Source organism: Nicotiana tabacum, chromosome 19 (genome assembly GCF_000715075.1).
Source record: "Nicotiana tabacum cultivar K326 chromosome 19, ASM71507v2, whole genome shotgun sequence".
NCBI lineage: Eukaryota > Viridiplantae > Streptophyta > Magnoliopsida > Solanales > Solanaceae > Nicotiana > Nicotiana tabacum.
Window position 1 is genome coordinate 89,739,009 of NC_134098.1, and position 25,400 is coordinate 89,764,408.

At 35.6% G+C, this 25,400-nt stretch overlaps 1 protein-coding gene across 5 annotated transcripts; it reads right to left on the reverse strand.

Moving 5' to 3' along the window:
- Nucleotides 1–949: 949 nt before the first annotated feature.
- On the reverse strand, nt 950–14,780 carry LOC107827331 (DNA repair protein REV1). Of its 5 annotated transcripts, XM_075238175.1 has the most exons (26): nt 14,520–14,780; nt 13,966–14,110; nt 13,422–13,537; nt 13,235–13,311; nt 12,173–12,672; nt 11,704–11,847; nt 11,349–11,481; nt 11,173–11,261; nt 11,018–11,068; nt 10,738–10,941; nt 9,924–10,043; nt 8,646–8,738; nt 8,085–8,144; nt 7,919–8,005; nt 7,657–7,740; nt 7,488–7,560; nt 5,991–6,059; nt 5,725–5,820; nt 4,953–5,198; nt 4,774–4,835; nt 4,595–4,658; nt 4,051–4,522; nt 2,783–2,843; nt 2,146–2,555; nt 1,361–1,445; nt 950–1,191 (listed from the first exon to the last, which is right to left on the reverse strand). In XM_075238175.1, the coding sequence occupies exons 1-24, from the start codon at nt 14,723–14,725 to the stop codon at nt 2,499–2,501; spliced, it is 3,309 nt and encodes a 1,102-aa protein (XP_075094276.1). In that variant the 5' UTR covers nt 14,726–14,780; the 3' UTR covers nt 950–1,191; nt 1,361–1,445; nt 2,146–2,498. The 5 variants fall into 5 exon arrangements, with proteins under 5 accessions (XP_075094276.1, XP_016509914.2, XP_016509915.2 ...); XM_016654428.2 differs by having other exon boundaries at nt 4,051–4,658; XM_016654429.2 differs by having other exon boundaries at nt 1,318–1,445; nt 4,051–4,658.
- Nucleotides 14,781–25,400: the final 10,620 nt, after the last annotated feature.

Sequence of the window (25,400 nt, forward strand, 5' to 3'; positions counted from 1 at the left end):
AATAAAATGAATCTTGCCATTAATTATTTTATGATCCACATGGCATAAATCTAAATGTTCATTGAATATTACTTGAGGCGATATTACTTGACTGGATCTTTTTCCTAAAATTAACATATATATTTTTATCAAATATAAAAAATTAAAAAACAAAGAGGTATTATGATATCAAAAACTTTTTTAAGTTACTTTTATTGCATATGTGCATGATTTAATTCTCGTAAGTATCTTATCTTCTTCTTTCCACAACTAAAGTACTCCGTAATCGTTAGAATTAATAAAAAGCACGAGTAAATATAGTAAAAGTGTAGAAAAAATTCTAGCCAAAAGATTAAAAAAAAAAAATTTAAAACTAACAAAATGAAAAAAAAAACATTTATGCGGAGCGGGGCGGGTGGACGCGGGTGTGGATGCGAGACGGGTAAACGCGGATTCAACTGCTATGCGGGACGGGGCGGGTTAAATTTTTGCAGGTTAATAGAAAACCCGCCCTGCACCGCTTGCCATCCCTAAATAGATCATATGTTTGTCAATTTTCACTAAACATATATTTACTTATAAAAAATTTAACAAAGTAAGATTGAATAATATATATTCATGTAAAAAAAAACCCGAAAAATCCGACAAAATCGAACCAATCCAAACCGATATAGTTGATTTGGCTTGGTTTGGTTTTGATAAATACCGAACCAACCCAATCCATGTACACCCCTGCTTAAATAGTAGTACTTAATATATCAGGAAAGTGCCGAAAATTCTCTCGTTCTTCCCTTTCCTGGATGATTTTCCAACTAATCTTGAAGTTTATCGTTCATTTATTATACCTTTCAAAGATCCAATTTGCATTTCAAGTTTTGTGATTGTAACAAATGGTTTACCCCTAAAGCTCAGCAAACCTACAGAAACCAGCCTGTGCAAAAGTAGTGTCGCACAAAGGAACCATTCCCAGTTGATGATGAACTTGATTTTTTATTGTTTAGCAAGAACGCATCATTCTTCCAGATATTAGTTCACAATGCTAAAATTTAAAGAGAACAGTTTTTCACCTCATCAACCCACTTTATTGCTTACGGTCTTCAGTAGCAGTTACAGTGTGTGAATAGAGGGTTTAAACTCCCCTAAAAACAAAATCTCAGATCCTTCACCATCCGTCAGGTGCACGTATGTGCATCCAACACTGAAAGCAACCACCTAACAGAAAAGAGACAGCAGTCAGACTACAAAATTATTATTCACAATCAAAGAGAAATAGAGTCATATGTAACTTCAAGCAAAGAGGAAAGACAAATGTATACCTACAAGAATTGGGATGTATACCTATAAGAATTGGAAGCAACATAGTCAAAACACAGGTACCTACCATGATCTCCAGCTCTGTCAGCTTAACCTGGGGAGTCTTTCAGACCCAATATACCCCCACTCTGTATGATTAGGATTTCAACTCTCTGTTTAGAAGCATAAAAAAGGAATTGGTGAAAGATGTAAGTACTTGAAGTAATATATGAAAATGAAATGAAGACACAGAATTTGGCAAATGAGATGTGGATTACAAATAACCGTCTCTATCAGATCTTGCATTACAATGACCGCAGAAGTTTACAAAATCCTCGACAAAAAAGGAAATACTTCAGAGCTTCAGAAATCTTAAAGAGGTCATGACAGATCTAGGTCCTTTCGAGGCATATGAGGAGGGGAAGAAGAGAAATCAAGAAAAAGGACAACAACAACCCAATAAAATCCCACAAGTGGAGTCCGGGGAGGGTAGAGTGTACGCAGGCCTTACCCCTATCCCAAGGGGGTAGAGAGGCTGTTTCTGATAGACCCTCAGCTCAAGGAGACAAAAAAGACAATATATCAGTACCGAAACCATAGAAATAATAACAGCATCATAAGTACCAGAAAACAGATGAAAAGCAATAACAATAACACGTAAGTAAGACTCGGTACTATGAAAAGTGGAAGAATAGTGTGGAAAATCAAGAAAAAGGAGAACATACATATTCAATAAGTGAATTGCCAGGGAAGTCAAAAGCAAGATTGCTAATATAGAGTGTTCACATTTTCATTAAAAGCTCATGAATAAACTAGTCATGCTTCAGGAAATTCAAAAGCAAGATTGCTAGTGTAGAATGAATAAGTGCTCACCTGCATGACCGAAGTCACTATCTTGGAAGACAGGACATCAAAGATAACGGGGCTCTTCTAACTTCATGTGAAACCAATAAATAATCGCATGATCCTCTGTTAGACCAGGTGTGACTTCTTATACCAGAGGTCCTTTGCAACTATATCCAATTTACAAGCGGAGCACGTGAGAAAACAGAATGCGGACTTGTAGATGTAGAGCACCTGAGACTTTTACTTGGCAAAGAAGGCATGCCACGCATCACTCCATCACAGAGGCTATACAAAAGCTGCCCCCATAGTTCTCACAGAATGCGGACTTGTAGATGTAGAGCACCTGAGACTTTTACTTGGCAAAGAAGGCATGCCACGCATCACTCCATCACAGAGGCTATACAAAAGCTGCCACCATAGCTCTCACTAACCGATGCCTACAAATTGAGATAAAAACTTTATCAGGCTAGCTCACGAATTCACTGTTATAACAGAATATAAACTTGAATTTACTAGTGAAATAGAATGCGATGCATCTAAACCGATGGTTTCAAAAACTTTATCAGGCTAGCTCCCGAATTCACTGTTAAAACTGATTCTAAACGCTATAATGATGGATACACCTATCTCAACAAGAAAAACAAAATGGAACTACTTATGGTACCTGAAAATGAGGAAGCATGTTGTTGTACACTTCTACGAAAATCTTTGACCTTGCAGTCAACCTGATGTCACAATTTCAATAACGTTAGACCGGCCCTTCATTCATAATAAAAATAAAAAATGTATTAGCCCTGTTGCACTTTCCAACCATGTTTACTTGTGCTGCCACTTGCAGTAAAGTAGGTAAATATTATCAAAACAATGTACAAAAATTCCAAAATGTCCAAACCAGTGGCGGAATTAGGTGGAGGGGAGGGGTTTCTCAACAGAATCCTCATTGTTGAAAATTTATACTGTGTAAATAAGGTAAAAACGATTTTTTTTGGTTATATATAAGCAATAATGGGGCACCCAAGGGTGTGGCCTAGTGGTCAATGAAGTGGGTTAGAACCATGAGGTCTAAGGTTCAATTCCCAGCGGAGACAAAAAACACTAGGTGATTTCTTCCCATCTATCCAAGCCTTGGTGGATAGAGTTACCTGGTACATGTTGCTAGTGGGAGGTAGCAGGTATCCCGTGGAATTAGTCGAGGTGTGCGCAAGCTGACCCGGACACCACGGTTATCAAAAAATAATAAGCAACAAAAGGGATCCAAAAGTTGCTTTAGGTCTCAAATTCAAAAATCAACAGTCACATTGTATTTTTTGAATCCCTTATATATAAATTTCTACCTCCACTACCATTGATCCAAACAACAAAGATCATCTTATGAGGCGTATGAAGGCCTATGTCATCATTGTGCTAGAAGATGTATTTACCAAAAGCACCTGAAAAAGGACAAAGAAGAAAGAAGTAGAAAAGACTCAAGAGTCCCTTCAGTTATTATCTAAGAACTTCGTCACCAGCTGTTGTGGGGAATGTCGCCAAGTGAAAGGTTAACGACAGGAGAAGCCTACATGAATCTTCGAAGACCTAGTACTCTATCCTTAGTTTCTCTTGGACAGTACAGCCCTTCCTCCCATATTTATACTTAACCTTTCCAAAAATAACAGCAATATATTTCTTTTTTATTATAAAAGGGCAAGACCACAAGTCTGCCATTCTGTGTCCTTCAAATTTTTACTTGAAAAGCTACATTAAGTGGCTGTCTAACTTTCTCATCATCTTGGATTCTGCATGTTTTACAATAACATCAAGAAAGAAAATTTAAGATGACGCTGAGGAAGAGAAATACAAAAGCAAGTGCCTATAAAAGAAATGTGCTGAAGAAAATGAACATATATACTGCAGATAACTTGGATGTATGCATCGGTAGTCTCTAGTATATACCTTCTTAAAAGGCAAGAACAAATGTAAACCTCTTCAATATCTGTTGAAATTTTTAATTTTAAATACTGCTTGATAAGCTCGCATAAGCAACTAACAGCCTCAGCCCATCCATCAGTGCCCACATCCGGGAGAATATAAATCTGAGACATAGTCCTCTGCAATACAGAAGATAACTGTTTTTTTGCCCCTGCTCTTTGATACATCTCTGCCAAAATCCACAAAATCTGACAGTTGCTGGCTTTGAATATGTCAATCCATTCTGGTGGATCTCCAACCCACAAGTCAATGCTTGAAATAGAAGGACCTGTACTGCTCTGATTATTAGCACATACCAAGGAAGCATCTAGTGATGATTCAGTGTTCCTGTGTGCAGGAAGGAGTTCAAGAATATCTGTCTTCAAGTCCTCAGGCAATTCTTGAAAAACCGAGGTGTCTACTTGACTTAGAGAAGAGGGCATTAGACCGCTGTCTCCTGAGACGGGAGCATTACTAATCAAGTCCAGATTTGGTACACTAGCATCAGAAACTGGCTCACTTTTCATACCAACAAAAAGCTTATTAGGACAAGAGACCACCGCTTGGATTTCCTCTTCATTATACTGCTGCTCCTGTAATAGCCACCAGAAATCAACACTATTAAGTCGTAGAAACAAGATAACCATCATTGAAATTAAACTAGGAAATACTAAGCCAGCCCAAGAAAAGAAAAAATGGAGAAGATACCTCACATGCAGCAAAAGCTTCACCTGATGCAGCAGGGCAAGCAAAAGATATGTTTTCTTTTTCTGATACACCAAATTTAAAAGATATGAGAATTGAGGCAAAAGCTTATAACAACATGAAATATACATAAGCTAATTGTTGTAAACAAACTTCTGTAATTTTAGGGAATGTATATTCACCTTTGCTTCTCTTTTCAGTAATAAAATGAGCCAATTTTCCATCATACATGTCATTAATTTCTGAAAAGACCTCAGGAGGAAGAGACTCTATAACTCCTATATCAAGCTCATTCATAGGAGGAAGAGTTCCCCTCTGTCCAGAACCAGCAGTAACAGAGGGTGACGCTTCAGTCATTTCAATAAAAGGTGTACTTGAATCGCCCTGCAACTGAACCTGACGTTCATCAACACCGTTTTTACCATTATCTGCAGTATCAGAGAAGTAGATTGAATCCAAATAGTCCAGCATGTCATCAGTGGAGCATGATTTCAATAAATCAGCATGTCATCAGTGGAGCATGAATTCAATACATGTTTGGTGATACTTTTTAGTTAATAATTTGTTGAAAACACAGAAACATATGTTGGAATAAGTTGAAATGATGCAACATAAAACTATCATACTCAAATATTTAACAGAAGCATTAAATAATAGATTTCACATCCATCAGTGCTGCAGCGATAAAAATCCTATTAAGTTTCTCTTGTGTGGCCAGAGAAAGGAGCAAAACAATCTAAGACAACAAATTATGATGTCCTCAAGTATTTCTAGGACACGCAAATTAAAGAGATTCCTATAAAAACCTTTCATGAGCTAGAACACAGCCAATGCAACCACCATGGAATTACAGTACCAGTTTAATTAACAATACTTCAATCATACAATAATAGGCATGATCAGAGGCAATAAATATTTGGACAGAACCAAAGCAAGCAATTAGGGAAGTCAAACCTGCATCAACACCTTTTTCATGACTACTGCTTCTGTTGTGGCCGGTCTTAGTAGAGGCAGCAGTGAGCCAAGATCTGATGGAATATCTCTCTTTCCCTGGATATACGTCAATGAAAGTAATAAAAACCAGTTCATAAATGGCATACTGTCATCATCAAAACATCATAACTGGCCTAGAGATAGATATATCAAACACAAAGAAATCACAAGCATTTTTACAGGAAAGGGAAAGTAACTAGAAAGACAATTCTTGTCAGAACAAAAACCTTGCTTGGAACTATCCGCAGTTTCAAGCTTTGAGACCTGCAATCCCATGCCTCTTATGCCGTCCACATCTGCACAGCAACAGTTAAAGCGGCAGTCATATTAGAAGCAGAAAACAAGGTAACCTACAAGTCATAGCATTTGGCTTATTTCTTAAACAAAGAAATGATTAATTTTCTTTCTCTTACATGGAACAAAAAACCAATATGAACACATAGAATTCTATCTTTTCGCATTTCATATGGCATAAAAAGCTTATTTAAGAATTACAGTCTAAAACTATTTGTTTGACTCTCATAGCAAATGGATAATCACTCTGGCTCAGATGTATCAAGATGGAAAACCAAAACTAGGAAGCAACAAGGATAAACCAGACAAAAATCACAACAAAGGCCCATAACTTTGAATGCGAAGCTAATTAGTCCCGAGAACATAGCTAAAGACGCTATTTATACTGAATGACACTGAGATCAACAAAAATTTCATGAGATAATCTATTCCCATTCTGGGATTCACCCTAGAAAGATGTAACTAAACATAATTGATTTCCATTTGAAATATCGAGGCCTTTTTTTAACCATGGATACACTCACATTCATTCTCATTTCAAAGTTAATACAAACAAATTGACGTAATGATTATTCTTGCATATTTATCTCTATAATTTGATTTCTCCTTTCAATCTTGCTTTAAGAAAAGGCACTAAAAACTCATACATACATATTTAATGAAACTTATTTATTTATTTCAAGGACTTAAGTTACAGCACTGCCAAAGTAAAAACAAGTACACTATCATTTCATTTTATAATCAGGTTACTCACCATATATCAAATAAATAGTCACCGATCCACACTAGCTATAGATGTGTCACAGGTAACCTTATAATTATTGTTTGAACTGGTATGATTCACATTCATTCTCCCAAGTAAATATTATCAAATTAGAGGTATACCGTATTGGTTACTCTTGCATTCATTAACCTTAATAAAAAGTTTTGCTTTGATGTTGTTCTAAGAAAAAAGGGTATAAGCAACTCATACATAGAGTTTCATCATATACATTTATTTCAATAATTTAAGTTATACACACTAGCAATGTTATTAGTGTAGTTTTACCGGTTGTCGGGAGATTACTTAAATTTTATCAAGTTATCAATCGACACTTAATAAAGTAAATTACCTAAGAAAAGCCCAAAAAGTGTAAAAAATTTCACGTTATCAGTGCATATAACTTAAACCCTTGTTGTTTTATTTTTTTGGCGCCGAGAGTGGTGTCTAGGCCAGCTTGCGGTTCACCTCGACTACACCCGCCACACAGGCACCGAACTTTGCAAACCAAGGCTTAGGCATATGTTAAGAAATCACTGGTGTTTTTTTGTCTCCGTTAGAATTTGAACCCCAATCTTGCATGCAGTTCACTGATCACTAGGTCACAGCCATGGGTGCAAACTCAAACCTTTATTTTGAAGCGTAACATTGACTTCAGCAAAGCAGTTACCTATATGTGAAGTCATAAAGAGCTGTGAAACGACTCTCTCAAGCACATCAACACTATCCGTAGCCATTGGCACCTACAATAGCCACAATGCAATTAAAACTAGGAAGGAAATAGAAATTTCTCCAGTTAGATAACATAGATCACAAGGTTATCACAGAAATACTAATACCGTGACAGAATGGCTCAAGTTATCACAAACGCCACAGCCCAAATACTTTACTGGCTCCCCTGCATCACTCCTCCTTTTCTTTATCTGTATTGATAGATTAGGTGCAACACAGCATGAACATCCAATCATACAACACATTCAAAACCCCAGTAAGAATGCATTCTTGACTAGTTTCAGCTAAAATAGCTCTGTATGATCTAAATAAAAATAATCGGCTTCATAAGGCAAGAAAAGAGAGAGAGAGAGAGAGAGAGAGAGAGACCTTCAAGGTAAACTTGCGGCCTTTCACTCCACACCCCAGCAAACGTAATGAAACCTCCTTGCAAAGGTTTAAAAGAAAATGTTGTACCTGAATTGAGAAGGCGTTTAGTTCCTATAAGCATTAATATAAAGGGTAAACACACAATGATTGTTTGTGGAGATCTAACGTCTTTCAGATCCTTGAACCTTACGCCCCAGTTAACGTCTGCACCAATGGATTTGCTTTCCTGCAAAAGGTTCTAGAAAGGTTTAATAAATTTGGCTTGGAACCGCATGACTGATTCAAAACAAGAATGACAAACTTTATGATGCAGATATGCAAGACGCAAAGCATGTAACTAGCTTTTGCTTCCTTCGGACAGGTACTAGAACTGCTTTTAATATCTCTACAGAAATCTTATGCAAGTGTTTATGTACTACTTACTATTTTCAAACCTGAACCAGAAATTCGCTCTGTAAATGTCATACACAAACACACACACACCCCAATACTACTTGTGACTGCTTATATTGGCACCAGAATGCAAGGTAGAAGCAACAACAAGCACAGGAGGCAAAAAAAGTACTCATCAATCATTAAGCAAGTCTAGAATATTCAAAACAATAAGAAACAGCAAAATAAAGGAGTTAATGGGAATTCGCGAATCAGTTGTGACTATGACACAATCCAAAAGGAAAAGTATACAAACTAAAGGGTTATACAGTAAGATAATCTGTGTGGTCCTAACCTGTATCGTGCCAACCAACCGATCATCTATCCCTCTACTATAGTTCCATAACGTACTGCCAGTTTTATAACCAAAGTCCTTCTGGAGAGTTTCCTGGAAACACAACAAATAAGTGGGAGATTTCATATACAAACAAACACACGCACTTTTTTCTTTTTGATAAAGTAACAAGTTTCAACAAGCGCTGTAATGTGAAAACAAGTCCTGAGCAATTCCAAGAGAAGATAACCACCCAGCGATCTAAGTGCTGTAATGTGTTCGACATACTTTTTTTCTCAAAAGAACATCCTCCATATGAATAAGGGATTTCTTAAGCACTGATTAGATCATAGTTTTCACAAGAAGTAAGGCAAGATATTCTCATTTTACATTTGAAAACATATTTAACGATGAGTTTAACAAAACATCGCTAGTTGAAATAAACTCCAGGAGCTGAAAAAGCCAAATAGGCATAAATGCAGCCTTAAATAAACGATGTATCTCCTATTTCATCAGCTCTGTAGCTAATGACGATTCCAACAATTCTTGACTTTACATGGGCGGGAATGTGCGCATGAAACTGGGAGGACAAGTGGCAAAGAGGACTCTGACTCAAGGAGGCATTATGAATAACAAGCCTCACTTTTGTTTGATAGCTATCCAGTTGAGATTGCCTGTTAAACATGAAACTTATTTCAAAAAAAATGGAAAATAAAGTTTCATGGAGGGCTATGGACAGAGAAGGCACATAAACAAGTGACTTAACATGACATTGCTCTTTTGTTAAGGAATGGCATTATTTGTGCAGATGGTGCGCATCTCGACTAGTCCACCGAGTACGTGCTACCTCCATTGACAGTATCAAATAACTCTATCTACCTCCCCCTTTTCCATAGCCTAGAGGCAGATCGCAAGAATTCAACAAGTGTCATCTCAGCTCGAATTCAAACCTTGGTTCCCAAGGTTACCACTCCAGCTAGGCCACTCGCCCTTTAGTACTTTTGCAGTACCTTCTTGGTACTATCTTTAATAAAATACCATTTATCAAGAACAAATATAACAAACATAAACTGAACAAGAAGACTCCATCATCTATCTTTTGTAGCAAGAAATTTAGTGATTCATGAAGTCCTCTTATAGTTTTTCTTTAAGTGCAATAAAATAGAACGTATCTGAGAGAAACCAGATCAACAGAGATGCAAAACAGTGATTGCTCTGCACAAACTATAAGTAGACAGAAAATCTACATCATGAGAGCAGTCACCAAATTATTGTAGGAAGAAACTAAATGATGAAAACCTTGGAAATCATACGCAGCTGCCCGCAAGTTGTAATTTGTCTCCTGTTCAACTTCTCTTCCAACACATGACCAATTCCGGGAAGTGCTTTTACTGGAAGTTCACGCAAGTGCTCCTCCACCTGATATAGCCAACAAGATAACTCAGCACAGTATATCACAATGGTTATTTTACTTCTCCAAAATGATCTTCAAGTCTTTGTTTTCCTCTTTTTCCACTACATATATTAGACACTAGAATATAAGATGATATGAAGAACGGAAGTTAATCAACAACGATCTAGCCAAGAGAAATATCTGTTTGCTATATAGTATCTCGGTGACTTATCCTTTGATAAAAGAATTCAAGGATTCTTTTTTCTTTTTTTTTTGATAAGTTGATAAAAAAGTTAACTTCTTTTTTACTTACAAAAAACAAGGATTCATGTTGATTTCCATCTAAAATCCAGATTTTGTAGGTTATGCTTGAACAGGATGAAGACATAAACAAAGTGAAGCAAAAAGAGCCCAACATCTCATGTAGCAACAGGATGTCGAAGCCCTGGCAAAAAATCCACTTTTCAACAGTGGAGCCTATAAAATCTGATTGACTTGCGGCATGTCCTTTTTAGAAGTACGTGGAAATTCAAAATGCATTGGTAAGAAGAGATTAACTTCACGTAGTTAAAGAGAAGCAATGACATGTAACCAATAAATATGTAGCTACAAAATAGAGTTTGTAATATAGTAGAAAATACAGGTATAAAGATGACAGAAATCAAAGGCATAAGCCCTTCCCAATTCATACATATAAAAGACAGCTAGAACAGAAGCTACCTTCTCAGCAGGGATGTAACATTGCCCATCAGGTTTTGCAGTCCTAGTGGCAAGACGTGCCATAAGCATATTCCCACCAATACCAGCACTAGCACTACAGCCTGTCGCATCAAGAATCTCCTTTCTGATCATTGAGACAAAAGCTTGAATGTCCTCTACTCCAGAATCAGTGGCATCTAAAAATGCTTCATCACAACTTACGGCCTGCATTCAGTAGCTACTGCCAATCAAGAGATACAAACATAGCAAAGTTGTTCAAAAAAGAGTTCTGAGGCCATACCTGCACTTTGTTGCAGTACTTGTGCAAGATGTTATAAAAGCGATCAGCAACCTGCAAGCCAAATAAGATTCAATAGGACCCAAATCCAAATACAGGAAGGATTTAATTAAAAGGGGATAAAAGAACAAGAAGAAGAAAATGAATAGCAAGACCACCTCCTCATAAGCTTCAAAGTCGTAAGAAAGTATGACTAGGTGAGGGCAACGTGACTTGGCATCTCTGACAAATATTCCAGCCTTTACTCCTATGAGACAAAACTATGAATGACAATCAAGTTTCCAACACAGAATGATGTTTACTAAAAGGTAGAATTACTGGCTGAAAGACTCACCATGACTCCTAGCAGGATAATTCGCTGACGATATTTCTGCCGTTCCACGTGGATTATCTGAATGGCAAATGGCAACAGGTTTATCCTTCAACTCAGGGCGATTTCTAATGACCACAGACACAAAAAAGCAATCCTGAACAAATAAAGTTGAATTAGTTGTTTTAGTACAGAGAATAATCTACAGAGAGAAGTAAAGTAGTATATCATTCATGACGAGAGAAGTAAAGTAGTATATCATTCATGACATTCCTTCAGCTCGAGGAGGGTGAGAAGGAAGAGGAGCCAGAACATAGAAGCAGTAATAACAACATAAAGAGAACAAGTTAGGTTTTCAGATCATCGAAGCAGAAATTACCATATCCACATGAATAATGATCGTCTTATTTGTTGTGGCTGAAGAACTAGGGCCTGAACTTGAGCATCTAAATCCACCAGGAGAGCTTGGAAACCGTTTACGATACCGGTTTCTCCAGGTGCCAATGAAATGCAACCTAGAATGCTAAGCACATGAGGAATGTGTCAGCCACTTCAGCACTATCTGCTTTTAATATTTCGCTATGCAGTTATTTATCAATATATACATACATTTATACATATACTAGTTATGACACGCATAGCTGCAGCAAATAAACAAAATTCAAATTAATAGATCCACAAGAAAAAGCAGGTAATCTCATCGAATCAAAAGGCCCCAACAAATCTGGATGCCAAAGGAAAAGTAAAATGAACTTGGTAGTAGAGATCATTCATTGCAATTGTGTTTTTTGGGGATAAATACAAGATAAGCAAGAGCAAAACCAAAATCAAGCTATCAACATACGTACCTTAAAGTAATTTTCCACAAAATTAGCATCAACTAGAGTTGAATGTTTCTGATTAGGAGACCTAGGAATCTTTAAATTTGATGGCCCCTCGTTAACAGGATCACTCGTCCAGTCGCTACAAGCTGATGCACAGTTGTGAGGACTGGAAGGTGCTGATAATGGAGCATGGCTTCCATCTCCACTTGCAGCATCACTCAGTTCCTGCATTGCCACGCTACAAGTTGACTCTTCAACTCTAGCTACATTGTAGTTCTCTTGCATTAGATCTTTAGATTCTAGATCACGAGGCTTCAAATCTTCTGCAGATTGCCACTCTCCATAGGATATAGGATCTTCAATTGGTCCAGCATATGACATTGGACTCTCAACACTAGATGTGGCTTGGACAGTTGAACATGTTGCTATATCATCAGAAACGGAAATGTTTTTCGTAAAGAAAGCAGATAGCTTAGGCTGGTTATTAACTTCACTTGCAAGCTGATCAAGCTGATAAGGAACCCCTGAAGGCAACACAGGACTGATGTTACTTAGAAAGAAAATTGAAAGTACTGATGTGAGTCACATAAAGAATAAGAAAATAAAATCAGCAAAGCTTACAACAAAATGATGAAACAAAACTCATGCAGCAGCCCAAGGCTCATAAAGAACTTGACAAAGGTGCATGCACCTCGCAATAAACTTTTTGTCTTAAGGTAACAAGGTAGTCTTCTTAAGATTCAAGTACGTTAGCATTTTCATGTTTCCCTTCAATTGACTCTTGATTAGATGAAGGTAGGGCCTGAACTTGTAAACTACTGCAATGCAGATATATAATACAAGCATTTAGCTGACACGTAAAAAGAGCAGTTTCTTGTTCTCATCTTTTTATTCCCCTTTGCCAATTCAACAAATAAAAAGAGGCCTAGGAGGAAGGATAAGCATAGATTCTCTCAATAGCTTCCGTGACTTCCTTTTTAATGCAAACGAGCAAGTTGACCACTTGTTTATAAAGAGCTAACTTATAAACAAGTGGTCAACTTGCTCGTTTGCATTAAAAAGGAAGTCACGGAAGTATAAACTTACAATTCAGAAGCTTATTTGCAGCGACAGAATCCAACACCCATGTGGGTTTGACTACTGGAAGTCCCCTGCTAAATGACCTATATCAAATTCAAACAAATCTTAGAAGAAGAAGAATTACAACTTCTATTTCAGCAGAGATACAAAAATAAGAAAGTGACAACCTGATGAACTTGATTTTACAACTGACCTCAAATTCTTGACCTTACTGTCGGGAAGAATACTACAGATTATATGCGTAACACGACGCCTAGAAAAATAATTTTCAAAACGGCCTCCATGCTTCAGCATATATCCTCGAAGTTCCTGAAAAAGTTGATGAAATCAATAAACTGCAAGGGAAACAACCCTGATCTTCTATACGAAAAGTTCTAGTGAAATACGGAAACGAATACGATAAGTCTATGAAAAATTCTAGTGAAATACGGAAACGAATACGATAAGTCTATGCTCAAGGTATTGATTGCACTGAGGATGGATGTTTGTATAAGGGTTTATGTGCAGATTGAATAACTCTTCTTACACAAGTAGAAACTCTCAAAGTCACAGAAAAGTAGAATACAAGTAATCATTTGTTTCGACAATTCAAAAGTTTGAGAAGGTTTTCTACTGAAGAAACAACATTCGACGTCATGAGATTCATGATCTTTTAATTCTTAAAATTTCAAGCAATCATATTCCATTAATCCCCATCACGAAAATAATGACTAGGAAGAAACCATAAAGCATTAAACCTGACTGGAGGGAACTGTATATCCGTCAACAAAAATGGAAACGCCATGAAATATAGGTTTTGAAGAAATTGGACCACTATGAGAAGTGCTCGACGCCTCCGCATCAAACTGCTCGCTAAGCTTTTGATTCTTCACGGCCATGTAACTACAGCAAAGTTCAATGATAAGATCAGCAAATTGGCAGGGGCAACGCACCAGCAACAAGACACATAGCATGCACTATATACATTCAAATCTAAAGCGAGAAGAAGGAGTGCATTTATGAAGTAAAAATTGTAAAAAAAAATAGTGCACTTGGCCAATAATTAACGCTTGTAAAGTAACAAAAATAATATTTCTTTGTGATCAACACATTCTACTAGTGGCCGTCTTCATGATGATCACCTTATTCGAAGTCAACTAGAAGGAAAACACTCTTCCGCCCATTAAACTGTTAAAATATTCAAGACTGTGTATAAAGATCCTAAATAATTTTCACAAGATTGTGACCTAGCACAACATTAAAATTTCGCAAGATTAGTGTAAACAAAGTTGAGTAAGAAGAAGATATTTACCTTCCAAAATTGGAGAAAGGTGAACTACTGAAGGCAGGACGAGAAGCAGAGCGAGAATTGGCGCCCCAAGCCATGCCTAGGGTCTTCTGACTCGTCTTCCTCTTCTTGTTGCTTTGATTGTTGCTGTTACTCCGAGGGTTTGAAGTAACTGAATTAGAGGTTCGTTTCGAATTGGACCCGGAATTCGCAGAGCGTGAAGGTTCCATTCTCGTCTTCGATTGCTCAGAGTTGTGGCGCAGAAATTGAAACGTTGATCTGGTTGGGGGTGTGTGTGTGTGTGTGTATATATATATATATATATATATATATATATATATATATATATATATATATATATATATATATATATATATAAAATATTTCCTTTGATTTTTTCTTTTACTTTGAAACTTATGCTAAAAATAAATTTTTATTTATACGTACAGTATTTATTTATCTTTTCAAATTCAATAAAATATGCATCAATTAATTTAGGTATCCCTCATTTCACTTTTACTAAACAGATATACTAAAAATAAATTTTTATTTATACCCATAATATTTATTACTAATTTTAAATTATTTTCTCAAATTTAATAAAATATGCATCAATTAATTTGGATATCATATTAAATTATGCACTTCATTTATTATTTCTTAAAAGCGTAACAAGTCAAAACGTGCCGGGTAAAAGTAAACGGAATGAGTATATTATTTCTTGAACCCGCGGAACTAAACGCGTCTTTTATTTTTCCTTTTCCTTATTGGAGAGGGTGAGCCTTTGTGAGATTCCTTTTTTTTTTAATATTCAATTTTTACCTTGAAATATTATTTTTAAATTACTCTAAACTATATATTAAAACCAAAATTATCTTATAAAGTTGAGATGTTACAATATCCTTAGAAAAATAGATAAATTATTACTTCAAAAGTAATTCTATAATTTGGCCCATTATTTTAAAATATAATATTTCCCATTGAAAATTTTTACTCGAAGGGATAATAGCACTTTTGGCTTCTCAATTATTAGTAAATTCTTATTTTGGTCATTCTAATATATGGCTAAGCACATTTTAACCTTCAATCAATTGGCATGTGTACTTTTGATTTCTCTGCATGTGAATCTTGAAAACTTTATTGAATTATTAGGCATTAGATCATTTAATTACCATATATGTTATGTTAAATTTGTATTATTACTTCATATTGAAAACTAAATTTCATTTTAAAAATAAAAAATGGCAGTCAAGTATATAATTTATTAATGTTGAATAATGAAAAGGATGAGTAGAATAAAAATTAAAATAAAATAATTTGCTCTTATCAATGATTTTAGTATTAGTAATCAAATTTTATAAATCTATTTACACAATCGTGAATAAAAAATAATGAAATCCTTAGAGACATATACTCAATACAGGTAACATAAATTTATAATTATTAAAAGTAAACACAAATTTTATAATAAACTCCTAAACGATTATCTATTTACCACTAAGAAAATGTAACTAAACATATACTTAACGTGCGCTATATTAAAATAAAATCATGAAAGTGTATAAACTTTGTGATAAATTTATAAAAGGACTATTCTATTTATAATTTTAACAAATTTAAATTACAATTTATGATAAAGTATAATATAATTTAAATTATAGGTAAAATCGTAAAAATAGCATATAAAATAAAAAAAGTATTACATATAAGAGGGAATTAAAAATGACAAGGACGAAATAGATACTGTGAAGGATAAAGGGGATAAAGGGGGAGAACGATAATTGTTTAAATTAACGGGAGGGATGAGCACACGTAACTTCCACAATAAAGACTTTATTGTGGAGTCCATTTTACCCTAAAATATATCTATCTATATCTATATCTATTTATATCTATTTATCTATATTATTATAAATCTATATCTATATTATTATAAAAGCACGAATAATTTATGCTAAATGTTAAACGACTAAAATATTAATTGACTTTTATGCACTTAAATATTTGTATAATTTAAGGATCTAATTGTAAATTACCTAATGATGGAATTCTTTTTCGACTTAAACTACATATACACCAACCCTACAAAGTTGATTCTACTTGGATTAAAAAGGCATGTCCATAATTTTCTTTTAAAAAGAATTATTATTCCTAATTACAAAAAAAATATAATTGTGGGAGAATAGGAGATTTACGTAGCATATTGTAAAGTCAATACAAGATTCTTCCTCCCGATGTGTTGTATTTGAAAAAGGAAGAGTGTATATGCTTAATTTTTCCTTCAGTACGGCAATTCCGGAACGTGAGAATTTTGAGTTCTATTTGGAGAAGGGAAAAAATTTAATTAATTTAGGGATCTTAAATTTTTACAAATATAAAAGAAAAATTTAGTATTAAGCTCTAAAAACATTTATAACATTTTAAGTTAAGTAAAAAAATCTTACAACCCTTTAAAATCTTAATTTATAATAGTTCATATAAAGTTAAAAACTAAATTAAGATAGATATCTTTTATAACATACTTTATGTTCCTAAATATTATGAGTTACTACATAATTCAAATAATTGAATTAATTTTAATATATTAATTAATAAAAAATTAAAAAATAATAATTTTTAAAATATAAAATCTAATCTTAAAGGAAAAAAATACAGGGGCAAGTTTCTATAAATATCTTTCTTTTACATGACAATAAAGTGGCTCTAATAATGCATATGAGACTAATTAAGTAAATTTATCATCTTTGTAAGTTAAGACGATATCATTTTGAATTCAAGTATTCTGTTTATGTAATACCATTAATTTCTAGATTCAAAATGATTGTCATATTTTTGTCACGTCAATTACTCTACAATGATCATTTCATCTTGTAAATAATTTGTTGATAAATTTAGTTAGTTGTTCTTTCACATAAGAGTCTGACTAAAGATTTACGTGCAACGCACGTGCATAATGATTAGTTTATATTATTATAAAAGCACAAATATTTCACGCTAAATGTTGAACGACTAAAATATCCTTAAAATGTTAATCGGCTTTTATACCCTTAAATATTTTGTCAAAAAGATAGTTCCATATTGGATAAAATAGTAATCTAATAATAATTTGCCTAATATTTAGGAATCTGATACCAACTAATGATAGAATTCTATCATTAAACTAAAATATTGCTATATTTGACAACCCCTAATTACATTGTCCAAATCCTAAACTAATACCAATGTTATTTTTGTAAATTTAGGATCCAAAAGGTAATATGTTTACATGGCTACGTGTTCCTAATAAAGGTAATTGGTATTCCTAAAGGTAATTCGTTTACATAGCTAACATGTAGTATACATGTATGTCCTAATACTAATAGGATTATAAGACTAATGTCTAAAATTTTAATTATATCCTTTCATTATGAGTTATTATGCTTAGTATTGTAAGGATATTTTTGTAAACTAACATTGTATTCATACTTTATTGCTATATATTTGACAACTCCTAATTATATTGTCCAAATCCTAAACTAATACCAATGAATTTTTGTAAATTTAGGATCCAAAAGGTAATATGTTTACATGGCTACGTGTTCCTAATAAAGGTAATTGGTATTCCTAAAGGTAATTGGTTTACATAGCTAACATGTAGTATACATGTATGTCCTAATACTAATAGGATTGTAAGACTAATATCTAAAATTTTCATTATATTCTTTCATTATGAGTTATTATGCTTAATATTGTAAGGATATTTTTTGTAAACTAACATGGTATTCATACTTTTATAATAATATAGATAGATAGATATAGATATAGATAGATAGATAGATAGATAGATAGATAGATAGATAGATAGATAGATAGATAGATAGATAGATAGATAGATAGATAGATGATAACAATCAAAGGAACTTCTATTGCCATACATGTTAATTCTTTTTTTCAAGAAAAATGTGTCCATACCATGCTACTGAGAAACTTAGACCTGTCAGATGGCTTATGTAACAGTTCAAATACGGTATGTAGAGGTTTTGACAATAACGTCATATATGCATAAATCAGTATGGGTTAAACTGCTTCCAAGTATGTGTTTATCCCTGAATTCATCTTTCGCCTTCAGAAAATGTAGAATATCCTTTTAAATTCGTCCAATAGTAATTTTCAGTACACTTGTATTTTGCAATGATAATAAATAAAGATCAAACTCAAACAATTTTAAATGTTGGATTGTATTTGTTGCAACATGCTTTATCACACGAACAAATACGCATTATACTTTTAAAAAGGATATAACCAGAGTTCTCATCACGAAGGAGCAACCAAAGAGTCAAAAGGAAACATACACGAAACAATATCGTTTATCCAAAAAGTCTTAGGTAAGATATTGTAATGATCCGGCCAGTTATTTTAAGCATTTACGCTCCTTTAAACTATTGAAGGTCAATCGGACTTGATTCGATAGGTTTCGTCATCGAATGTAGAAGTTGGAAATTTCATAAGACTAAAGTTTCAAGTGAGTTCGCACAAGACCTAACTTCAAATGAGCATATCTTTCTTGATTTTAAGCGTTATAATATGTGTTACCTATTAAAATAAAGGTCTATGTGTCTAGTTTCCAACGCTTTAAACCGTTCGTCATTTGGATATTTCTACAAGAAGTTATGACCAAATTACCAAAGGCTGGAAAAATATGATTCTGTAGTCAGATGTGCGATCGCATAATGACACATTGTGCGACCGCAAAATGGTCGTCGATATGCCCAGCGCAGCCCAGTTTTCGGCAGCGATTTTGCGATCCATTGTGAGACTCGCATACCTGTCACGACCCAAAATCCATTAAGGCCGTAATGGCACCGGACACCACTGTCAGGCAAGCCAACAATAATCAATTAACTTAATTACCCATTTTAGTATTTTTGAAATCAAAATTTCTTCAATGAAATAATAAAAATAGAACTCATAGAGTAAATGATAAATATTTTTAGTAACTAAATTTCTAAACAATTCACAACCATTCCCAAAACCCGGTGTCACAAGTGCATAAGCATTTACTAGGGAATTAAAATTTAAAATACAGCATCTGTCCAGAATATAAATTAGACAGAAAAATATAATATCTCTAAAGGAGACTCTGTTGGTTGCGGATCGTAATACAGAATGCAGCTCACCTATATCCCCACAATTATTAACCACACCTCTACGCCCACAAGACCACTAGACATATATGTACCTGCACAATAAAATATGCAGCAAGTGCAGTATGAGTATGAAAACAACGTGTACCCAGTAAGTATCAAGCCTAATCTCGAAGAGGTAGAGACGAGATGACCGACTTTGACACTCACTATGGGTCAATAATATTAAGTAATCATGAAAATAGAAATAATTATATCAGCGTGATTCACAGAGTTAACAGTAATTTTATTGAATCAGCAGAAGTAATTAAATTCCTTAAATTCCAATAATTTTTTAATTTATCAATTAGCCTCATTTATAGAAATAACAATAATTTCCTTAACAAGCAGAGATAAATAAATTCTTTAAATTTCAATAATTTCCAAATTTCAAATAGCTCCACAAGCTGAAATAAACTATCAAAGTATCGTGTAATTATTATTATTAAGCACGATTTCTGCCGAGGTCGTACGGCCCGATCCAGAGTTTCGTGTACACTGCCGAGGGACGTGCGACACGATCCATAGATGCATCTATCCTGCCGAGGCGTTCGGCCCGCTCCACAAGAAAGGAGGATATTTTCTTATGTACCTCTGGAAGGAGAGAATATTTATTATAAGATAAATTCGGGAGGAAGAACGATTTCTCTTAACAATTAATTAATTTAAACAGAAAATCAGGTATATGAGATTTCCATCCTTTAATACTTTTATCTTACAGTTCACAATATATATATATATATATATATATATATATATATATATATATATATATATCAAATAATATTAATTAAACAAGGAATGCAATTTACACAACAAAATTCATGCTTTGAGTCCTAAACTACCCGGACTTTAGCATTAATAGTAGCTACGCATGGACTCTCGTCACCCCGTACGTACGTAGTCCCCGCAATTAGCAACAGTTATTCAATTTAAACTCTATGGGGTAATTTTCCCCTCACAAGATTAGCCAAGAGACTTACCTCGTCTCAAAGTTCACTTTCTGATTACCACGTCGCGTTAAATTCACAATTCGGTGCCAAAAAATCCGAAGCTATCCAAATATTATACAAAATAATTAATACATGTTCAATAATTCTAATTTAGGCAATTGAATAAATTACCCTAACCAAAACAGTAAAATTCCTAAAATTCACCCTGGGCCCACGTGTCCGGATTTCGAAAATTTTTGGAAGAAAACGTTACCCATAATCTCAAGAACTCAAATATATAATTTCTACCCAATTTCATAACCATTTTCGTGGTTAAAATCTCGTTTTTTATAAAAATCTAGGGTTTTCATTTAAACCTTTGATTTCTAAGATTTACTAGTTATAATCTACCCATAATCTATGTATTTAACTCAAAGTGTGTAGAATTAACTTACCTTCAAGTTGCTAGTTGAAATTCCCTCTCAAAAAGCTCCAAAATCGCCCAATGATGGAAGAAATGAGGTTAAAAATGGTGGAATCCCGTTTTTAAAACGTTTTGTCCAGTCCAGGTTCACCCTTCTTCGCGATCGCGGGAGTGCCTTCACGATCGCGAAGGCTAAGCACACTGCCTCTGTATTTTTCCTCTACGCGACCGCACACAAGCCCACGCGAACGCGATGTTTTGTAACCCAACTTATCGCGACCGCATATAACATTTCACAACCCCCCTCAAACAACTCTACGCAAACGCATAGCCCCACTCGCGAACGCGATGGTCCAGTCCAGGAAAGTACGCGATCGCATAACTATGACCGCGAACGCGAAGAACAATTCGTTACTCGCTCTACTTACCTTACGCGATCGCATATGCCTCTTCGCGATCGTAGTGCATGCCATAGACACCAGAAACCAGCAGTCATGAAACCAAGGAAAATGGCCCGAAACCATCCCGAAACACATCCGGGGCCCCGTCCAATCACACCAACCAGTCCCATAACATAACACGGACCTGCTTGAGGTCTCAACTCACATCAAACAACACTAAAACCATGAATTGCGCATCGATTCAAGCCTAATAAACTATTGAACTTCTAACTCCCACATCTGATGCCATAGCCTATCAAATCAAGTCCGATTGACCTCAAATTTTGCACACAAGTCATAATTGACATTACGGACCTACGCAAACTTTCGGAATCGGATTCCGACCCCGATATCAAAAAGTCCACTTCCCGGTCAAACTTCCAAACTTAAATTACTATTTTCGCCATTTCAAGCTTAATTTAACTACGGACTTTCAAATAAAATTCTGGACACGCTCCCAAGACCAGAATCACAATACGGAGCTACTCCTAGGCTCGGAATTTCAAACGGACCTCGATTACTCCAAAACCTACTCCAAACCAAATTTAAAGAAATTTAAACCTTCAAATAGTTGATTTTCACTATTAAGCGCCAAAACGCTCCCGGGTCATCCAAAACCCGATTCAAACATATGCCCAAGTCTGAAATCATCATACGAACCTATTGGAACCATTAAATCTCGATTCCGAGGTCGTTTTCTCAAAATATTGACCGAAGTCAAACTTGGCCTTTTAAGGCTAACTTAAGGAACCAAGTTTTCCGATTTTAATCCAAACACTTCCAAATCCCGAACCAATCATCCCCGCAAGTCATAAATCATTAAAAGCACATACTGAAAGTCTTATTTAGGGGAATGGGTTTCTAACGATCAAAACGACTGGATGGGTCGTTACATTCTTTCCCACTTAAATATACGTTCGTCCTCGAACGTGCTAAGGACTGTTCCGGAGTTGTCCAAAATCACAGTTTAACACTTCGAGCACCTATCCATGCTACCACACCCAATTGAGCACATAAGTTCGAGCAAATCTAAAGATTTTCCCCTTTATTTAGGAAATTAAGCCTTAGAGCCAAATTCTAACATCCAGAATTTTCCACTATGCCCGTTTCCAACCTATAAACACCGTATCAATCACTACACGATGCACCAGTACATGATTGCATACCTTTGTTGAATCTAGACCATGTACCGCACCATTCATATGCCCATAATAACATCCCCGATAACAATAGTCAAGATTCCACGAATCTGATATCCATAACACATCTCATGATACCTATAAGTCCTGTTCCAACTCTTGCAATGCTTCCACGAGGGAAGAAATGTGTATAAATTCATAACCAACTGCCGAGTCAACACATTATGGAGTTTCTCCTTCTGAAAAGAACCATTGCCTCATTATGGACCAAATAATGGTATTTGATCTTTATTATACTTCATATAATCCGATCGTACTGATCCCGGATCCAATAACCTCGTCTCACCTAGTATAAGCTGCTCAGGTAATAAGCCACCTCATACATGACAAAAAGTCTCATATGATGCCGCAATGAGCTAATAAGCTACAGACTCGATTACGATACATAAGGAAAACGGACTATGGAAAAGATTATTCAACCCACGTGACTAATTAAACAACTGAAAGGTGTCATGAACCTTTCTCAGAAAATGGGACACAAAACACACAAAATAGAATATAGGGGACTGTACTCAACATCACACTGTTGTGGCTTGCAACTCGATCCAACATGAAACCGTTGCGGCGTGCAACTCGATCCAAACAACATACCCGTGGCGGCGTGCCACCTGATCCGCACAAAAAGAATCTATAAGAACATACTTACCGAGCTAGAATGCTCACTACTGCAAAATATCCGAATATCGGACACAAGCACGCTAAGTGCATGATACCATCCCTGGGAGGACCGACAGCGCCATACGCTACAAAACTCAAGCACAACTAAGGTGCGATATATGATCTGAATCTCGAGAGCCATCCTGCTCACATAATACCATCGCTACGCGGAACCTCAACACATAAGAAATTTATCAAGCCGTTTTATAACTCACACGGCACAATATAGTATTACATGAAATAACCGACGATGAAACGACATCCAACGTCCGAATACTCCTCCATAGGGAGCGCTCATGCTGAAATAAACACATCCGGCCTAATATAGAGCCCATATTCATATTCAAATCCATCCACAGACCTCAAGCCGATTCTGATCGCATCATACTAGGCTAATAACCTTTCAAGGATCCATAATAACCCTTTTCCCCATAACACACAAGAATAGCCATCATAATTGGAACAAACTTTCACAGTCCACAACCAAATGAACCGAGCGACCTCCAGGCATAAATTCTCGAATCAACGATATCGCCACAATCTTCATACTTGGTTGTTAAATATTTAATCAATCAAGTGACTACTTGTCACACTTATACCATTTTTCCGTGAGACACGCTCCCACGACCTTCCGCACCAGGTAACAAGTCTGCACATTTATGCTACCGGTTACACTAATGCTGTAAAGCATATCAAGAATCAAACAATCGATACACAAGGTCTCTTACACCTGACATCGACCTCAGGTGATGCCGAAAACAATACCATCTTACTTTAAACATCTAAATCATTTTCCTGCTCATCCGAGCTCATGACATCCTTGTCAACACCGAACCAAAATCTTGAATCCTCAACTTTCGAATCCCATGCTACTTAGTGCACTTAATCATGCAAATGCGCAGGAGTACAAAAATTCCATCATAGCTCCCGGACCACTAATAGGGTAAACACTTCATCATATATAAACCTTCTACTTAACTGACTTCAAGATAACTATTGCAACACGTGATTGAATTCCCATATCCACAGAAATTACCGGTCTAAACCACCATAACTTTTTCGGGATCCCTCTACACATAACATGCCATAATACTTGAATTCCTCCAAATAAAATTAATTACGGCGGTCGTCAAGCCTCGCACGTACCGCCACAAATCACATGCATAACTCAATGCGCTGAAGGAACTGATTATTGCCACCATCATGCCAATTCAATCATTGTTAGCCGACCAGTTTTTTCTTAATTTATTCTCCACTTGCCTTAGAAATAATAATAGCTCCATTCATTACATCACGAACTCTAATCCGCACTCATCCCGAGTGACTTTATTTCACAAGACCACGCTGTTTCAAAACCCACGAATCATCTTATACTCCTCCTTGTGCGCATTTTTACATCTTCAACTGGTACACCCATTCTGATACTTCTTTATGAATCCGAAGTTATTTCCTTCCGTTTGTTCTAATGCTACACTGCAGACCGAAGATAACATAGAACTCCCCAAACCCTTTTCAAAATCTGCTACAAAAGCTCGACGTTTACCCATACTACGGACTCGAGATCCATAGGCACCGTACTTTAAAGTTTTGAACCCTCTAAGATCGTTATTGAGAGTCACTTGCTCTGACTTGTTCCCAAACATGATCAACTCCAAGGCCCTGCTAGCACATGGACACTTTCTCAAGGAAACACCCGACTGTCTCACTTTCCCTGTGCATTACATCTACACGAAGCATAAACTTTGACTCTTCCCAAAGCCTGAACATGAATCGATAAGGCCAAATATGGCATACATTTCCCCCAAATCCTTTGCTCAACTACCACTGATGTTTTCTTTCCTTAGTTGAAATGACCCACCAATACACCGATAACTAAAAACCTCACAAATAGACAACCATGCAATCCAATTGTAGACGGTGGGGCTCTCCCACTTAGCTTTAAGCTACAATTACAAGATTCTAGAATCCATCGAGATTCTTTCTTCATTGTTGAAATGATCCTGCACACGCAACTCGCCAAATTTTCTCGAAATCCTTCTATTAACCTTTAATAAACACTCCGAACCACTAGCCACATTTGCATATTAAATC

Excerpts from the sequence above, each read along its gene's own strand:
- LOC107827331 (XM_016654428.2), bottom strand. The coding sequence starts at position 14,725 with ATGGAACCTTCACGCTCTGCGAATTCCGGGTCCAATTCGAAACGAACC. Across the intron at positions 14,111-14,519 it reads CCTTTCTCCAATTTTGGAAG|TTACATGGCCGTGAAGAATC; the intron begins GTAAATATCTTC and ends ACTTTGCTGTAG. Across the intron at positions 4,836-4,952 it reads TACTGAAAAGAGAAGCAAAG|AAAAAGAAAACATATCTTTT; the intron begins GTGAATATACAT and ends TTGGTGTATCAG.